Source organism: Eublepharis macularius, chromosome 1 (genome assembly GCF_028583425.1).
Source record: "Eublepharis macularius isolate TG4126 chromosome 1, MPM_Emac_v1.0, whole genome shotgun sequence".
In the NCBI taxonomy this organism is placed as follows: Eukaryota; Metazoa; Chordata; class Lepidosauria; order Squamata; family Eublepharidae; genus Eublepharis; species Eublepharis macularius.
Window position 1 is genome coordinate 207,209,219 of NC_072790.1, and position 17,629 is coordinate 207,226,847.

Sequence of the window (17,629 nt, forward strand, 5' to 3'; positions counted from 1 at the left end):
GTCTGGAAGAAAGGCAGAATATAAAAATATAATACACAGCAGTGCAGTATGCCAAAATGTCTTCTGAAAAAAACAGCTCAGTGCTAAAATCCAGATTGTCATTTGCTACAAGAGCACTCTTGCTTACAGTTTTAATTTTTCTGTTCCATTTGAACACTTTTGGTTTGTACAGAACATTAGCTTGCTTGCAAACAAACGTCAGAAAAACGTGCATGGATTTCCCCTACATTGATCCTACTAGCAATCCTTTTTAGCCCCTACCCTGGGAAGATGATTCCAGAAGTCATATGGAACCCACATGGGCAAAAAGGCATGCAGAGGAGTTGGGTGGGGGCTGTATTGAGGAACCAGAAGGATGTAAAATTGCCCTGTTTCTTGGTCACCAGTGCATTCTGTAGCTGGTTGGCTGGATCAGAGATAGTGAGAGCCATTAGAATCAGATAACATATAGCAGCATTTATAAATGAAGTGACAAAACAGCTCAGATGGCTTTCTTCTCTAAAACTGTGACAAGAAACGTTCTTTTCTTCAAAAAGCCTTCAAACGAATTTTGCATTTCCACACCATCTGTGGAAATGTGTACTCAGTATTTTCTTATACTCATACCCATCAGGGTTTCATTGAGATTTAGTATTAAATGTAAAACTAGGATGGAGTGTCCCATTCTCAACTTCAAGCACTTCTTCGTAGAGATAAAGGGTTCCTCCTGGTTTTCATCCCAGCAGTAAGGAATGAGCAACCAAGGACAATTTGATAGCTCTGAGGATGTTTACTGGTACTGGCTGGACCAAATACAAATTACTTCACTAGGATTATACTTGGAGAAGAAATGGAAGATATGCTTCTATTATGTTGATTTGTTGCTTTGCAGGCTGGCCTCCTGGTAATAATGGCTCAGGTGGGATTCTTCGTACCTGCTGAATCTTGCAGGATTACTCCTGTTGATCGAGTGTTTACGAGACTTGGTGCTTCAGACAGAATTCTGTCAGGTGATTTTTTAAAAAATCCTAGAGCACAGCAGGTAGCTGGAGCAGCCCCCTTCAAATTTTATATATGTTGTTCCCAGTTAGTAGATTTTGTTCCACCTTTTCCCCAATTGAATTTGAGCTTAAAAATTATCCTGTATGTCAGTCATGTTGATTCATTCCAGAGGATGAGGCTTTAAGTAAGGTACTAGTGTTTTTCTTTAAGGCACCAGTATTTTAGGGTTGGGCATTTGGTCAGTGTTGCACATAGATCAGTCAAATACCAATTTATAATAGTGTCATTATTTTAAATGGTTGAACACTGTCTTACTTTTAACTTAGTCTTTGATGTCATTAGAGAAATGGAAACATTTTTCAATATTAGAAATTGCAGGTTTCAAAGACAATACTGGGCAAATGTCAGCCAGTGTGGTGACTAGGGCATTGCACTTGGATATGGTAAACACTCAGAACTGTGTGGCCTTAGGAGCATCATTATGTCTAAGTTTGACTTACCGCAAGGAGTTCTTAAGATTAGACAACTGTTCTGAGCTACTGGGGAACTGGTGGAATCTAAATTCAATTAACAAATTACTATTATGAAAGCTATTGAATTTCACAGGGCATTTGCTTTTGCAGTAACTGCACTAATTTGCTGATATGTGGAGGAGCCTCTGGGCATTTTGGACTTACTGTATAAGACTAGCACTGTTCACTTGTTACGGTGAAAGCACATTCAGCTTGCAAGTACGTACATACACTTGTTTGTAAGAAAGACTCAGTGCATGTTCACATCACGAAGGAAAACAGAGACCAGTGCTACATTCAGCTGTTCATGTGTTGAGTGTGATACGAGAACTACTCAATGCATGTATAAAGAAGAATCAAGTATATACTGTACATGGATTGTATATGCCTTCACTGCAACTTGTGAACAGGACTAGTGTCCTGCTACAGAACAGATCTTCTGGCGTTTCAGTGAAGTGTCTGTACTGTGCTTAAGAACCTATACAGTCACCAGCTTCTAAAATATAAAAGACATCTACTTTTGCTTTCTGAAACTAGATTTCCATTTAACTTTCCATTCAGACAAGTTTGAGGCTTGTGGGTGTTGCAGGCTTGTGAGCAGCTTCCAACTCTTTCCTGTTCAGTGCTTGCCCTCTAGCTCAATGTGTAGATCAGATGTCTAGCAGAAAGGTTATTCTGAGGATGAATAGTGCTAAGTTGTTCATCTGATTTTCTGCAAAATCCCAAGGATCTTTAGAATGATTTTAATTGTCATAATTTAACACAGTTTTGTTTTTCCCTCTAGGGGAGAGTACGTTTTTTGTTGAGCTGAGTGAGACTTCCAGTATTCTGCAGCATGCAACAGAGCATTCCTTTGTTCTAATGGATGAACTAGGTATTTAAGCTGGTTGTATAACAGACACACAAAAAATTACTGTGGCTTTAATAAATAGTGCCAATCTACTGGCTTTTGTTGGGAAGTTAGTTGCCAGTGCTGTTCTAGGCCCTGATTTAAACATGGCATGGATGAGAACATACCTCTGTAGTGCTGCATGCACTAGCTTCTCATTTAAATCAGGCCTTCAGCTGCCACACTTGCATTGTCAGCATACAAGCACATCACTTGCTTGGAGTAGAAATTCCTGGCATTGTTGCCAGTACAGGTATACACTCTTAAACCGTAATTTAAACAAGGTGCTGAATATATGCACCAATATACAGGGCAAATTTTTCTTTCCCTCCTGTGTCATGTTTTAATTGCATGTTAAAGTTTCAAGATTTGGGGAAATGACTGAAAATGCACAGCTTTCTCCTGAATTCAGTCCCATGAAATTTAGCTAAAAATAGGTAAAGTTGTCCTGATTATCCATTGGAAAGCTTATTCATTTGGTGTAATTACGTATGTTCCTAGCTTTTGCCCCTCACCCAACCTATAGTACTTTTCTTTATTAATACGCTTACAGTGGGCCCTCCTAAGGTGAGTTATACTCTTCCAAGTCCACTGAAGTTCTGAAGTCAGTGGACTTACAAGAACGTAGGATGGCACTGTTAGTTGCTGCTTTTGGCCTACAGATTAGGAAATCCAAAGACCAGCAAAGATCATTTATAATTTTTTTTAAAGTATGTGTCCTCAAGTTCCAAGGCCCATGAATATGTTGGCCATTTGCTGTTGTCTGTGCCTGGCATCCAGGAGGTTCAGTATATCATGGCAGTGAATAAAGTAGTTAGGTATAATGTAAAATATTTTTTCTTGCAGGCTAGCTAAAGGTGATGCTGAGCATGGGCAACTTTATGTGAAGCCCGTGTCTCTTCTCCCTCCTTTTGTCATTCTTCCAAACAAAATGCCCCTAGTACTTTCAAGCCTATTGTAGAGAACAGACTTGCAACAGAAGTAGACTGAACTTCACAATAGTTTCTTTTCCTTGATGGACAAAGGGCTTCTAGTAACATTATTAATTAAGATAAGAATGCTATAATTAGAATGGGTTAGAACTTGATTTCTTCCTTTCCACTCCTTTGATATTTTTTCCCGTTCTATCAAGAAAGGAAGGCCTGGTCAATGTAGGACAATGTGAGACTGTACCACTTCAGTCTACAGGTGAAGGATTCCATTTTTAAAGGGCTTACATTAATAATTCTGCATAATTAGAAAAATAGTATTATTGTACAAATGGCTGGGATAGAATTTTTGACCCTGACGTGCTTTCCTTTTTTCATGGGGGAACACAGTTCCCTCCCTGCTGCAGTCAGAAGTAGCATGTCCATTCTGAGTGTATCAATTAGTTCTTCTGAGCCACGGAATATTTGTTACAGAGTAAGGAACACTGCTGTCCACACAACCACGCCTTAACTGAACACTGAGATTTCACTTAATGTTCCTTCCAATTGTGGTCTGAAGTAAAGGGTTGGGAGATTGTCAGTTGGCAAGAAGGGTTGAATTGTCATACATCAGACCTGCTAATGTTTACCCAGTTCCCTCCCAACTTTTTTCAGGTAGAGGTACAGCGACTTTTGATGGAACAGCTATTGCTAGTGCAGTTGTCAAAGAGCTTTCAGAGAGTATCAAATGCCGTACAATGTTTTCAACTCACTACCATTCATTAGTAGAGGATTACTTCCATAGTCCTTCTGTGCAGCTGGGTCACATGGTATGTAATTTTTTCCTTGCTCTACAAAGGGATGTTTCCCAGTGTTCATTGCTTTAGAATTAAAGAACCCATCTTGTAAATTGTTCCATGACTTTGTCAGAGCAATTTCTTTGTAGCTGTTAAGAAGTAATTTAGTCTTCTGCCATATATACTTGCACCCACCAAATAACTGCAATACTGTAAATGAAATGATACAGCATTGAATAGTGGATACCTTATTCTTTTTCAGGCATGCATGGTAGAAAACGAAACTGATGATCCTAGTCAGGAAACAATCACATTCCTCTACAAATTCATTAAGGGGGCTTGTCCTAAGAGCTATGGTTTTAATGCAGCAAGGCTTGCTGACATTCCTGAAGAAATTATTCGGAAGGGTCACAAAAAGGCAAAAGATTTTGAAAAATCAACTCTCTCATTAAGATTGTTTAGGTAAGTATATTACTTTACCAGCTTACATAAATTCCATTGATACATTTGTTAAGTCTCCCCTGCCAAGCATCTTTCCAGGGTCAAGAAGTAACTTAAAATGGCATACTGTGAACTCCAATAATGGGGCCTATGTAGTAGAATATACTGTTTATTTGCTAGTGGCGTTTTAAGCTGCCATTAATAATAATAATGGTAAATTTTAATGCAGAGTAGTTTTGCTGCCAATATAATTGTTTTTCCTTGCTGCTCAACAAATTACATATCTTTCCAGGAACCTTTGCCTGATTGCTGAAGGAGCACCAACTGTTGTAGATGATCTTCATAAACAACTCACTATGCTTTGTAAGTGAGAGACTCTTGACAGTTTATAGGCAGTATGCAGACAACATGATCTAATAAACTTTATTTTTTAAAAATGACCATTTTCCATTGTCTTTCCTAGGAAATTAAACCCTTTTAATTCTTACCTACCCTCTACATAATGGTTATTGATACTCCACAATATATTAAGTCTAGATGTTATGGTACATGCATACACTTTCAGGCTGTTGATTACCCACTGTCACCAATACACATAAATGGAAAAAAAGCTATGAAACTGTATAGGGCTGTCTATATACTTTGTCTCATCATCATTAGAGCAGGAAATTGTAATTTTCAGCAGTTCATAAGAGTAATGTCAAGACTGTTCAATAAAACTGTGAACAGAAATACAGGATTGTTTTGAGGAGACTTTCTTACAATGTACTTTAAAACATGTAAAACCTCCATTTGCAAAACTCAGGGGACCTGTTTTATAGTGCATTATCTCTAAGAAGTCTCATTAAAACACTTGTTTAAGGTGATCTGAGTAACGATTATGAGGGAAGAGATGGAAAAGGGGATTTTCTAACTGCAAAGGATACCAGAAAAATTGCTGGATATAATTTAAGATTAGTGTTCTCTTTCATAGAAAGAACGTACATACTGGGACATGAGTACAATTACAGCAAGTCTAGGTGTGCTAACAAAACAGGACACATTCAAGTACAATAAGATTTGCTTGAAATTAAAAACTACATGAGATTAAAGCGTTAAAATCATCTCAATCTGAATAAATGTTAAAAAAATCAAAATAAATGCAGAAGTGCTAGCTCACATTTTTACCATATTACAAAAAGCAATTGGTACCCATGTCCATAAAGGCAGCAACAAAGAATGCTGCTCATCTACAGAATAGTACTACTGCAAATGGGACTGCGTTTCAATGCTACTTGTAGAAACACCAGCCTTGTGGAAGTTGGTAACTGTACACAGATGCAGCTTATTTTCTTGACATCTGTCCCTTCAAAAGTCTGTTTAGACAGTAATGCTGAAACGCCCAGTTCTGTTATCCTGAGTCAACATATTGCCACTTTCTTTTTGGTAGGTTGAGCTCCATAGTGTCACCACTTTACACATCCATTCTAAGTCTTTCTGCAGAAATGGGCAAGTATAAACTTCCTCAAAAAAATTTAAACAGTTACGATAGAATGGCAGGACCTTTTTCCACCAAATTAATTCAGTTGTGCTGCAGTGTATTAGATTCTATAGGAGGAGCAGAGTCATATAGTGTATCTGTATCATGTGTCGGTTCTCCAGCTAGCGTGCAGGGATTGGACAGAGTTCCAGCACCACAGTCACAGAAAAACCTGGAAAAGAGAAATGCTTGAAAAAACTGTTTGCTGAAAAATGGTACTAAGATTACACCAAAAGTTGTTGTTCAACATACCTATCATGTCTAATAAATTCCACATCATGTCCTTGATGACACTTCTTAATACAGTTTACACATATGGCGTTACGGTCTGTGGTGTTACAAGTGTGACACCTACAATGTAAAGACTGATGTAAGGAGACTTGGTTGTTTTTAAGAAGGTAAAACTTTAGAGCCTAGTATCAACACAGACATTGCTTGTGGGGGGGGGGACAGCGTAAGCTTTGAAAAGGACTGTAGCAGGTATAGTCACTTACCTATAGAAATCATGCATGGGATAGCTGGTATAACTTGATATTTTATATAGACACTGGCCTCTACTAACAGCTTTTTCTATAGCATCTTGATTGTTCATTATTTTATTATCTGTAACAAAGTTATGCCAGATGTTACAATATAATTTATTACATCATATTGAAGAATAATTCTGTTCAAGAATCAAGACTTCAGCTATCTACCTACTGCTTATGAACTGAAATAAAATTCTAGAAAAGAATTTACATCCTACTATACCAAAATTTGGTCAGTCTCTTACAATGGAATACAAATTATACTGCAGTTAAAGACCTAAAAACCTTTAACTGATCAAAGCTACAGTAACACAAAAAAGCACATGACTAAAAAGAAATTTCTTGTAATTGACGTTCTCTGAGTGATTATATATTCGCATGGGATTTATAAGTATCCATCCCAGGGGGTAGGGGCTGCTGCTCAGTTCATTCTTAGAATACAGCAAGCTAAAATGCATATGAATATAGGGAAGGAGGGTGGATTGTCTGCAGAGATTACTACATGACGAGCATCAGCTGCAAAAAACCAACTTCTTGTTTACAGTCTCTGCAGGCACATGGAGCAACAGATTAGTATCTATTTTGGCCCTCACGTCCAAGGCATGATGTTTGATGAAGGTGGAAGGCTGTGAACTGATCCACACAGGACTGAAAGCATGTGCCCTTGTTGAAAGTAGTGGATGTGGCCATATCCCAGGCTGAGCAGTGTCTTAACTGTATGGCTGGAAGCAGTTTGGACATCAACTCGTAACACTGATCTCTAGTATAACATAGTAGCTGAGCCACTGAGGAAATCTATTTGTCTCCTACTTGTACCTTTGTGACACACAAATAGATCAGGTGCTTTAATAATAACACTTGATTTACATACTGTCCTTCAGGACAACTTAATGCTCAGAGCAGTTTGCAAAGTATGTCATTATCCACACAACAACAAACACCCAGTGAGGTGGGTGGGGCTGAGACAGCCAGAAGCTGTGAATGACCCAAGGTCACCCAGCTGGCTTCAAGTGGAGGAGTGGGGAGTCAAACCCAGTTCTCCAGATTAGAGTCCCGTGCTCTTAACCACTGCACCAAACTGGCTGTCATTTCTGGAAAATGTAGCCCTCTTGATGTGGAAAGCAAGGGCTCTACAGAGCCTTTTCTGCCTTTGAAGGAGGAACTGGGAAAATATGTCAGCAACACAAGTTCTTAAATGACATGCAACTGAGAGACTAGCTAGCCCCTCCCTCAAAAAAAAAAAAGATACAGCCAAGACAGTTCTGTCTCTGATGTAGGAAGGATCTGAGCACAAAGTATACAACTTTCTAGCTCGTCTTGTAAGTGAGGTGGAGGTCACAAGCCAAAGGGGCATAGCATCTCACAAGCGGAGTCCTCTGGTTCTAAGACTGCATTAAGGAAACAGGTGAGGAGCATCAGGTATATCAAATGGGGGAAAAAAGCCACCTTCAGCAGAAAAGTAATGTCTGGTTGCAGGACAAACTTGTCCCTATGGATCTGGAGGTCAGGAAGATCCCATCCCTGTGTACCCATCCCAACCATTCAAAAATGTTTCAAAAACATTCCCATTTACTCATAGGAATGTCCAATATTCAGCCTGCATCTGGCTCAAAGGCATAATTATAGTTGTACAAGACAACCTACAGCAATTAAACCCACCCTTGCTCAGGATGATAAAGTGGTGTGTAGGTAAGCCAGTCTGGCTGGAAATACAAATAGAGACCAGTGAGGCACTTAAAAAGTGCTACCTCCCCTCACCAGTCCAGCTTACATTCACACTGCCCTGTCATCCAGAGCAAGTAAGTCTTGTCAGTTCCCAGTTCTTTTGCCCTTACGTACAGAGACATGAGCTGGGGACTGGCAAAGCACACTTGCTCTGGATGAGATCAAAACTTATAAAAAAATTTGGGCAGGCAGGCAACTGAGCAAGCACAGCCTTCACAGAACTGTTTCGTGTTTGTGTGTGTGTGCTCTCTTTAGACAGTTGTGTGGTTCCCAACCAAGTACGGTAAGTGAATGGAGCACCAGCAGCATGCTACACTGACCTTAGTCAGTGTATGATGCAATCTGTACTTAAAATTGGTCGATATAATAGTAATGTCCCAGATCTGGACTGAATGTGTACCAGTAGTATTTAGATCGGTTTTTATGGATGGGATGGTATTCCACTGCATTGTCAAATTCAAGAAGGGGAGCACTGTTTCATTATACCAAAAGTATGGTGTTGGACTAGTATCTGGAGTTGCATGGGGCTGCGTTTGCACTCGCCTATTCTTTCTCCCTTTATTTCATCACTCTCCCCCCACTTCCTGTCCTTTCCCTCTCTTATGGAGGGACGGGGACAACTCAGGGATGCCCAGGAATGAATCAGATGGAATGACTGGGTTTGCCTGGTGATACTGGGGACAAAGCCTGAGGAAGATTATAAAAAAGATGGAGGCAGCTGTCATGGAAGAGAGGGGGGAATCTCTCCGGCCCCTGAGCATCTCTTGGGTGAGGAGTCTGGCCCTTCAGCCATTTGAGTTTGACAGCCCTGGTCTAGTTGATGGCTTTCTGGCAATCAGATATATCCCCCTGAGGACATCAGAAAGCAATGTATCAGAACTATTTTCCAGCCCATTAAGTCACAATGTTAAAGTCCAGATGAAGGATTCTGCATTGCTGTTGCAGCATGAGATGAGCCAGATGAAGAGATCTGTCCTTGGACAGGACCAGGGTTGCCTTGGCCGGTGTGATCAGGATGCAGTTCTCACAGCCCCCGTTTATCTAGTTTCCAGATGACTTTGGGAATGAGAGAAATAGTACAGAATACTATTCACTGCAGGACAAAAGTACTGCCCACAGAATGTGGCCTGTTCTTTGTGTTCAAATGTGCTTTTAAGCTCTTTGCGTTCAAATGTGCTAGCAACTCTATCTAGGAGTGGTCCCAAAGTGGAATATAGTTTGATGTTTTCCTTGTTTATTGATTGAGCTCTTATTGTGTTTTCTTCTGCTGTAAGATACTTTGCATCCTTACAGGGAGAAAAATGGGATGTAAATATTTAAATAAATTGGGAGAAAGGCTTGAAATAATTTGTAAACTGCCAGAAACTCCACAGAATTGATGTGCAGCAGTTTCTTTTGTGGTTGCCATGATTGGTTGGTGGTATGCCTAATACAGTATGCATTCCATCTTCACAGAAAGCATCTGTTTTAAGGGTTACTTGAGATTATGGATATGCGAAGGGAACTACCCACCACAGGTAATAAGGGCAAATCCACCACCAGAGGAGACTGAATAACTGCTGATGGAAGGATCAAAAGCGTCTCCTGTGAGTCTGGCATTAGTTGGAATTTGCAGATGAACTGGCATTAAAGAAGTCTCATACATAGCATGGCAAAGCACATCATAATAATGGAAACTGCTGTAAGGCCTAACAGCCTCTGGATTTGTCTGGCAGATTGTAACAAATAATTGCAGAAAAACTAATGCACAGATGACTGTACGAATCCTCTCTGAGAGGAGGCTCTCTGCGCGACAGACTAGGAGTGCCAATATAAACTGTTAAGTTTAGTTGCTGAAAATGGGACCTTGCCCTGAAGACAATGCAGGCTGAGAATACACAGGTGAAGAATTACTTTTACTTTACTTTAATGATACTGCTCATACAGCCTATTTGGCTCTGAGCAGTGCCACGCTAGAATTAAGAGTTAAAATAGGAAATGTCTTTTAAATATATAATCTGTACAGTATTAAAATTTAGCAAGTTTTTTTCTTTAACCGACTGGGAGAGGAACTTGGCTACTGCCAAAGTAGTATTAAAATCCACCCCTGCTAAAAGGAGCCTCAAATTGTCCTCTATACTTCCTGGGTCCTGGATATAGGGCTTGATCCATCTGTCTCTTGCTGCGTTTAGAATATTACATTCAAATAGACAGTGTTGAAGAGTGTCTATTTGGCCAGAGCCACATTGGCAAGAGTCGCTCAGAATAGGGAACCCCATTTAAACGTCCCAGCAACTCTCCTGATGGAGTGGCATTCAGTCTGGCTAACATGAATAATCGTCGATAACATGGAACTGTCAAGAAATTGAAGTAACCTGGAAGAGATTGTGGCAATGTTAAACCCAAATATATCGGTAAGCATACTCTTACATGCTCTTATCATAGTACTTCTATAATCCAGTTCACTCTTCACTCAAGATCGAGGAAAAAGCTGCTGAAGGCCCTTGTTCTTTCAGATTATGAGGATTAATACCCAAGGCCTGGACACGGTTTTCAATCAATTTACTCCAAGGGCTTTGACAGGAATCGGTCTGTAGCAGGTGCAAGTAGCCATTTGATTCCGTGGAGAACAGGGTTTTAATCCAAAACCTAAAAGTTGCTGCCGATACCCGTGCTTCAAAGGACCTAAGTTCCAGTTCTGCCCTCAATGATACTCCAGCTACACAGTTAGGGGCGCCAGTAATTTTCCGAAGAAAATGGTGGAGGAGGGAGTCAATCGATTCTCCACAGACTTGAACCCACACAGGTGCTCCGTATAAAAATTGTGAGCCTACTTTACTGTTAAAGACAATGGTGGCAGCTGGGATGTACTGTCTGCCTTTAGAATAAAAAAAACAAATTATTGCCTTCGTGGTTATACGCGCTATGGTTCGAGCATTTCTAATGTGAGCTGTCCAAGACATATTTGAATGGAAATAAATCCTAAGATATTTGAACACAGTAACTTGTTCAATAAGGTTTCCATTTACACACCAAAGATGGTTCTTCTGGCGTAAGGATCTAGAGAACTGCATCACTTTGGATTTGTTGTAGTTTATAATCAAACCCTCTGAGGCACAATATTCAGCAAAGGAGGATAGAAGAGGTAGACCCACTGGGGTTCTAGGTAACAACAGAGTATCGTCGGCATATAGTAATACATTCCTTACATTCATTGTTGAACCATGAGCAGCGAGATGGTTGGATTCTTGATGGTTTACAAGTAAAGGCTGGTGTCATCAGATCTAATAACTTGACCAAAATTAACGGAGTATGCACTGTACTCTGTCTGTTCTGTAGCTCGCGGATGAGTGTTTGAGCTTCAGGGGTTTCAAGAAGAGCATTAGCTCTCACTTCCACATGGTGGGCCTAATGGGCTGGCTTCAATAAATTGCCCTCTTGACAAAGGGGGACCTTATGGGCTAATGGTAGAACCTCAAAATTCCCTTCGATTGAGAGTGAAAGGGGCAAGTGATCGCCTCTGAGGTAAGTTTTCACTTGCAATTTCATTTTATATGGGATTATATCAGGGGACGGGGAAGAATTATTTATACATAGGAGAGGAAACAGACAAGAGAGGCATCTATGAGAAGCCAACTGTCCACATACAGAAAAAATACACTTGAATATGTACTACAACCGCTGGCATGCATTTGATGAAGACCAGGAGGGACGATGATGACATTGGTAGTGGCTTGAAGTAGGCATCCCTGAGGCAGACAGAAATTAGGATAGATGCTAGGGTCTGGTGTATTTGATAGTAAGGCGAAAACCTGTCTTTTTCCAGAACAGTGAAGAATCTAAAGCAGAACACTAGACCTCTTTGGGAGGGTGGTACCTGCCTCTATCCACTGTTTCTGTAGAAGGCAGTCCATCTTCAAAAGGTGGGTCTGAGGACTACATCTGAATACCCTGGATGAGGTGAAGCAAACCTTACTGGGTACCCCAACTTGATGGCTGTGGGAACCCAGGGGTCTTTAGTTATGCTTTTCCACTCTGTACAATGTTGAAGGTGTGAAACTGATAGTGAGGAGAAGGGAAGGAAGCAGTCAAACATTTCCACTTGGAGGCTACTGATGGCTTTGTGTGCTGGGAGGGAAACTGAAGTTTGGAGAAAGAGGATGTGTGCGATATAACAGAGTAGGGACCTGCATGATGACAACCAATCTAAAGAGAAGCGAGATGGTCTGGCAGGAACCATACCATTGCTTATGAGTCATGTAGGAGGCAACAGGCCCACAGAGTGAGCAGGTGTCATGATCCCCTCTGTCCAGACCAAAGATTCTGATCTGGAGGGCTCAGACGAAGACCCGGAGGAGCCAAGACCAGAGAATCAGGGAAGGCTGAATGCTGTAGAAGCACCTGCTGACCATACTCCAGAAATGCTAGAGGCAGCCCTGCCAGAATCTGCAAGTAATCCCCTACTGAAAGCCCCTGAGACAATCACTAGGCCTCTGCCAGGCAGGACAGGCCTACAGCCCCCAGGACACTCCCACTGTGCAGGAATGGTGGCAGCACAGGGCCTGGGTTGAGATGGCACAGAGAAGGTAAAGTGTCAGGGTCGCTACATGTCAGCTCCCTGTAGATACAGAGGAAAACACTGGCAGTGTAATTCCTCACAGGATCCTGGCCAGAGCCCAACACAGCCTCAAGAGCTTCAGTGTGTGCCAGCAGATATAGCTGATCCAGATCACCACTCAGCCCATTTAGCCTGAGGCTTGAGAAGGCTGCACTGCTGGATCAACTGATCCACTAGGTACAAGCCCTGTGCTCCAAGTGTCCAGGTCCCACTGAAGGCCTGCTGCTGCTCTGTACGCCTGAACCTAGCTCTACTCCAGAGGAATCCATACCAGGCAAGCCTGCAAAGCACATGGTATCAGTGGATTTCTGATTCTCTTCAGCACATTAGTTATGAATGAGAAAGGCCTTCTTCCTAAAAAGAAAAATCCTCTGTTTTTGCCTTAGCCTCAGGGTTGAATACAATTTATCTAAGCCAGGCATGGCAAGTGAAAGCAATAGCTGTAGAGCAGGATTTTTATGGGCATAAGGATTTCCACCTACTGAATGCGACTTTTTGACTTTGCTCATGCTGCAGCAGCAAATGCTCCCCAAAATGTTGTTCAGGGGAGGATTTCTATCAGTGGATGTCATCCTAGGTATCCAGGGCCAGGGGCCCATCCCCCCTCCCCAGACTCACCTTCCTGGTGAGCTGAGAATCAGCTGGGAGCCCCTGAGGAAGCCGCCACCCCAATGGCCAGCTGAAGGGTGGCAGGGAACGGGGGGGGGGGGAACGTGCTGAGAAGAAGCCAGTGGGTGCCGCCACAGCAGCAAGAGCAGGTATGAACAAGAGAGCACACTGCAAACCCTCTCAGCTGCGGTAGGGAGGCACGGTGAAGATGCCCGAATGTGGGCTGCCTCCCAAGTGCCTGATTGCTGTGAGCCTGGCCCCTGGGGGGGGGGCACTGGGCCTGCTCCTGCTTGGCGGAGCGGGTGGAGCCCCTGGCAGATGGGGGAACCAAGACGCCTCCTTCCTGGCTGGCTGAGTGACCGGTATGGAGAAAAGGCAGCATGTCCAACAGCAGGCCGCCCAGCTACAGTCCCAGGCACTCCTGGGGCAGGGGAGCGCCAGGAAGTGCTCAGACAGCAGCATGCAAGGGGGAGAGGGTGGAGACTGACCAGCCCCATCCTCCAGATGGGCTTTAGAAGCTGGGACGGGGCTGGAGATGGCAGCTGGTCTCAGAAGGGCCTGGGCAGGTTCCTTCTGAGTCAAGCCAAGAGTGGAGGGCATACATGTGGAGGCAGGGTGAAGCCTGGGGGAGGGGGTGAGAGTCCCGTCCAGGGTGGCCATATAAGGAGAAGAGTGACAGGGAAAACCACTGAGGAATAGCTGGGAGAAAGCGGAGCAGAAGGGACAGAGAGAGAGAAAGCCAGGCTAACCATCTGGAAAGCCAAGCCTCCCCCCAACGGAGGGAAAGAGGGTACGATGGTGCTGTAACTCCCCCTCCTTCCAATTCTGAGGTCTACCTCAACCCTAAGCTTACTTAGTACCAACCTGGAGGGCCCGCCTCCCTCAAGCTCCAACACCCCTGAGGAGGAACCTGACAGTAGGAATAGGAATGATGACTTGAACAACTTTGAGGATCAGCTTCAGTTGGACTGGGATGGACTCACAGACTGCTTCAGAAATTCTTGTGTCAAGATTGGTGGAAACGTGGGGAAGCACCCACCTCCCACCCCTGGACTAAGACTTAACATGGAATATCCAACTTTTGGTCTTTTCTTCCTCTCCTTTTCCATCCCTTCTTTTTTGGTGCACAAGGAAAACATGAAGTCTCATGTTTCTGTGGCTTATGGTGACTGGGTACCAAATTGTCACCTGTACCTTGTATTGGTTCCATATGAAGGCATGTGATGCTGAGGTACTCTGATCAGAGGGTCTGGTATGATGATGGTAATTGGAGATGCCAAGGCAAACAAGCTAGTTTTCTAGTAACTGAGTCAGAGTTATCTGCTACCACCTCAGAGGCAGAGAGAGCCCTCTCCTAAACAGTGGCTCAGAGCCTGGCGGATCAGTTGCACCCTGATTACCTGGTAAGGCAGTGGATGCAATTCCCAATCGTATATTGTTCCCTCAGGCACAGGAGATACTTATCATACCCATCAGTTGAAGGTAGCATCCCCCCACACAGACGAAACTAGTTGAAGGTGGTTTTCTATGCTATGAATGTTAAGGGGCCCGAGAAGACAAAAATCAGAAATCACCAGACAAGACTATGAATTATTTAGCTCCTCCAGCCAGTGCTTTCAGGATTTCACTCTTCCTACAAGTCCTTACCTTGATCATATTTGCTACCACAGTTCTCGAGCAAGGTCTCTTTTCTTCCTATATTTATAAACCCCCTCCCCTCATGTTATTTTTTCCTAGCTTTTCCTTTTACTCTATCTTCTACTTGTTGCATTTTCCAGGACACTGACAGATGTAGGAAGGCTAACAACAATCCCTTGAAGGGACTGAGACAGAGTAAATTAGAACTAGGTAGATTTGGTTCATAGGCCACCTGTTGCCAGTTACATACATTGCTTCTTTAGGATTTCCACAGATGTGGCTTTGCGATTCTTCTTTTTGCTTTTCTAGCTTCGCACTTTTGGAGAGACTGTGAATGCAGCAATCTAATATTTACTGTTTTAAGTTACCCTTTGAGGCTTGCTCTGTCCCAATTGAATAAAGCCCATTAAAGCAAGGATGAATGGCCCTGGCCCAAACTGGTCACTGGCTGCTGTTGTTTTTTCCCCCTATTAGAATAGCATGTTCTACATTTGTGAGAAATAAAAGAATCAAAATTTCTCCACCTATGAAACACAAGCAATCAAGCAAAACTATCAAGGTTATTAACACAGACAAGTAAAAAGAAGCTACTACTTCAAAGTAAAATTTCATTACACTTTCTATACTACATAAATTTGTTTCAAAGTTATTCAAATACTTTGCAGCAGCTGTTCTACTTAGTAACTTCTTCAAAAGCAAAAATACTGGACTACTATTGGCACTGAATAAATGTGCTGTATGAATACATGCACACAATTTCTAGTGGCAAGGCTGTGAAAGGTATTGTTGTTTTAACAAAGCTCCCTCCTTAGACCAAGGGTGTTTGAAATGTGAAATGATGTAACTTTTTTTTAAATCTCAAATAATTCAGCAACTTGCAAAAAGCATGTACTTTTAACATACCTTTCATTGTCACGTTGACACCGGAGGCTAGAAATAAGCCTCCAAACCGGTTATTGAAAATTTGATTGCCTTCTAAAGTTGCAGTTGCATGATTTGTTATTTCAATACCTTAAGTAAAAGAAAAAAGCTAGTTTAGTAAAAAAAAGTAAATGTAACGTGTTTGCTCATTTCAGTGAGAACATCTTGATACCCTGCATACAACCAAAAAACCCCTCATTTTTAGAAACTCCAACTCTTTAAGTGGGTGCAGCTTTCATAATTATAAGATAAAAATGTTACTTCCTCAAGAACACTGTATTATTTTGGAGGGATTTTAGTTACTATTACTATTACCATTTATATTCTCACAGCAGTTTGGAGAACTAAGTTTCTGAATATTAAGAAATACATTTAAATATATAATTTTAAATAGCAGAATTTGAGTGCAATGGTACCTTAGAGACCAACAAGATTTTCAGGACATAAGCTTTTGAGAGTCAAAGCTTCTTTCTTCAGATATCTGAAGAATGTCAGGTATCATGGCTAATAAATGAATTTAAAAAAAAACTAGGACTAGCAACAACTAAACTGATAACGAGAGAGCCAGTTTGGTGTAGTGGTTAAGAGTGCGGGACTCTAATCTGGAGAGCTGGGTTTGATTCCCCACTCCTCCACTTGAAGCCAGATGGGTGACCTTGGGCTAGTTACAGTTCTCTGGAGCTCTCTCTCAGCCCCACCCACCTCACAGGGTGTCTTGTTGTGGGGATAATAATGACATACTTTGTAAACCGCTCTGAGTGGGCATTTAGTTGTCCTGAAGGGCGGTATATAAATCGAATGTTGTTGTTGTTGTTGTTGTTGTTGTTGTTGTAATAATAATAATAATAATAATAATAATAATAATAATAATAATAATAATAATAATAATAATAGGTGGGCATGAACCAAAATATGAACCGAAGTTCGCAAACTGGCAGTTCGTGGGAACTCGTTTCTCATGAACCATAACAAATTTTAGCCTGATTCATTTGGTTTGTATTTTGGTTCATCACTACAGACAGCCTGGCGCCAATCAATCAGTTTCCTAGGCAATTGGAGGAGGGGTGGGGGGATGAGCTCTCTACAGGCCTTCTGCTGACCCGGAAGTGACATTTTCACAAACGGGTTCGCGAACCGGGGCAAGTTCGTGAAAGTTCAAGAAATGCCAAGAACCACACGATTCGGAATTTTCCTGGTTCGTGCCCATCTCTACTGGTAACCATCATTACACCTTGTGGTAGTAAATTCAGTAGTGGTGAAATACTTGTTTTTATCAGTCCTATAATTGTGGCCAATCTCATAGGGTTCACTGATTTTTAGTGTTTAAGACTGTGTTTCTTAAATTTTTGCCCCAAAAATATAACGGTTCCGTGATTAAACGTAAAATAGAAAGGACCAGGGCTCATTTTGAGGGGGAACGCACCAGAACGCCATTCTGGTAGTTCCTCCAAGCCTGGTGGCTCCACCCACCTGAATTGAAAACATTTTGGGCCTAGGCCTCAATTGGGGCAAAAAAAAGCCACAATCAGGGCCAAAACAGCCCTGATCGGGACGGTGCAGGGTGG

General features: G+C 42.0%; 2 protein-coding genes across 4 annotated transcripts in view; one reads left to right on the forward strand and one right to left on the reverse strand.

The window, feature by feature from the left end:
* MSH6 (mutS homolog 6) overlaps window positions 1-4,968 on the forward strand; it is a 32,216-nt gene extending 27,248 nt beyond the window's left edge. For both annotated transcript variants that reach the window (XM_054985740.1, XM_054985747.1), the window contains exons 6-10: window positions 872-989; window positions 2,278-2,367; window positions 3,966-4,120; window positions 4,350-4,549; window positions 4,821-4,968. In XM_054985740.1, coding sequence (XP_054841715.1) covers window positions 872-989; window positions 2,278-2,367; window positions 3,966-4,120; window positions 4,350-4,549; window positions 4,821-4,899 — 642 coding nt within the window. In that variant the 3' untranslated portion in view covers window positions 4,900-4,968. The remainder of the gene's footprint in view (window positions 1-871; window positions 990-2,277; window positions 2,368-3,965; window positions 4,121-4,349; window positions 4,550-4,820) is intronic.
* FBXO11 (F-box protein 11) overlaps window positions 4,938-17,629 on the reverse strand; it is a 133,670-nt gene continuing 120,978 nt past the window's right edge. For both annotated transcript variants that reach the window (XM_054985767.1, XM_054985759.1), the window contains exons 20-23: window positions 16,047-16,154; window positions 6,542-6,650; window positions 6,300-6,398; window positions 4,938-6,219 (exon numbers count right to left, since the gene is read on the reverse strand). In XM_054985767.1, coding sequence (XP_054841742.1) covers window positions 6,090-6,219; window positions 6,300-6,398; window positions 6,542-6,650; window positions 16,047-16,154 — 446 coding nt within the window. In that variant the 3' untranslated portion in view covers window positions 4,938-6,089. The remainder of the gene's footprint in view (window positions 6,220-6,299; window positions 6,399-6,541; window positions 6,651-16,046; window positions 16,155-17,629) is intronic.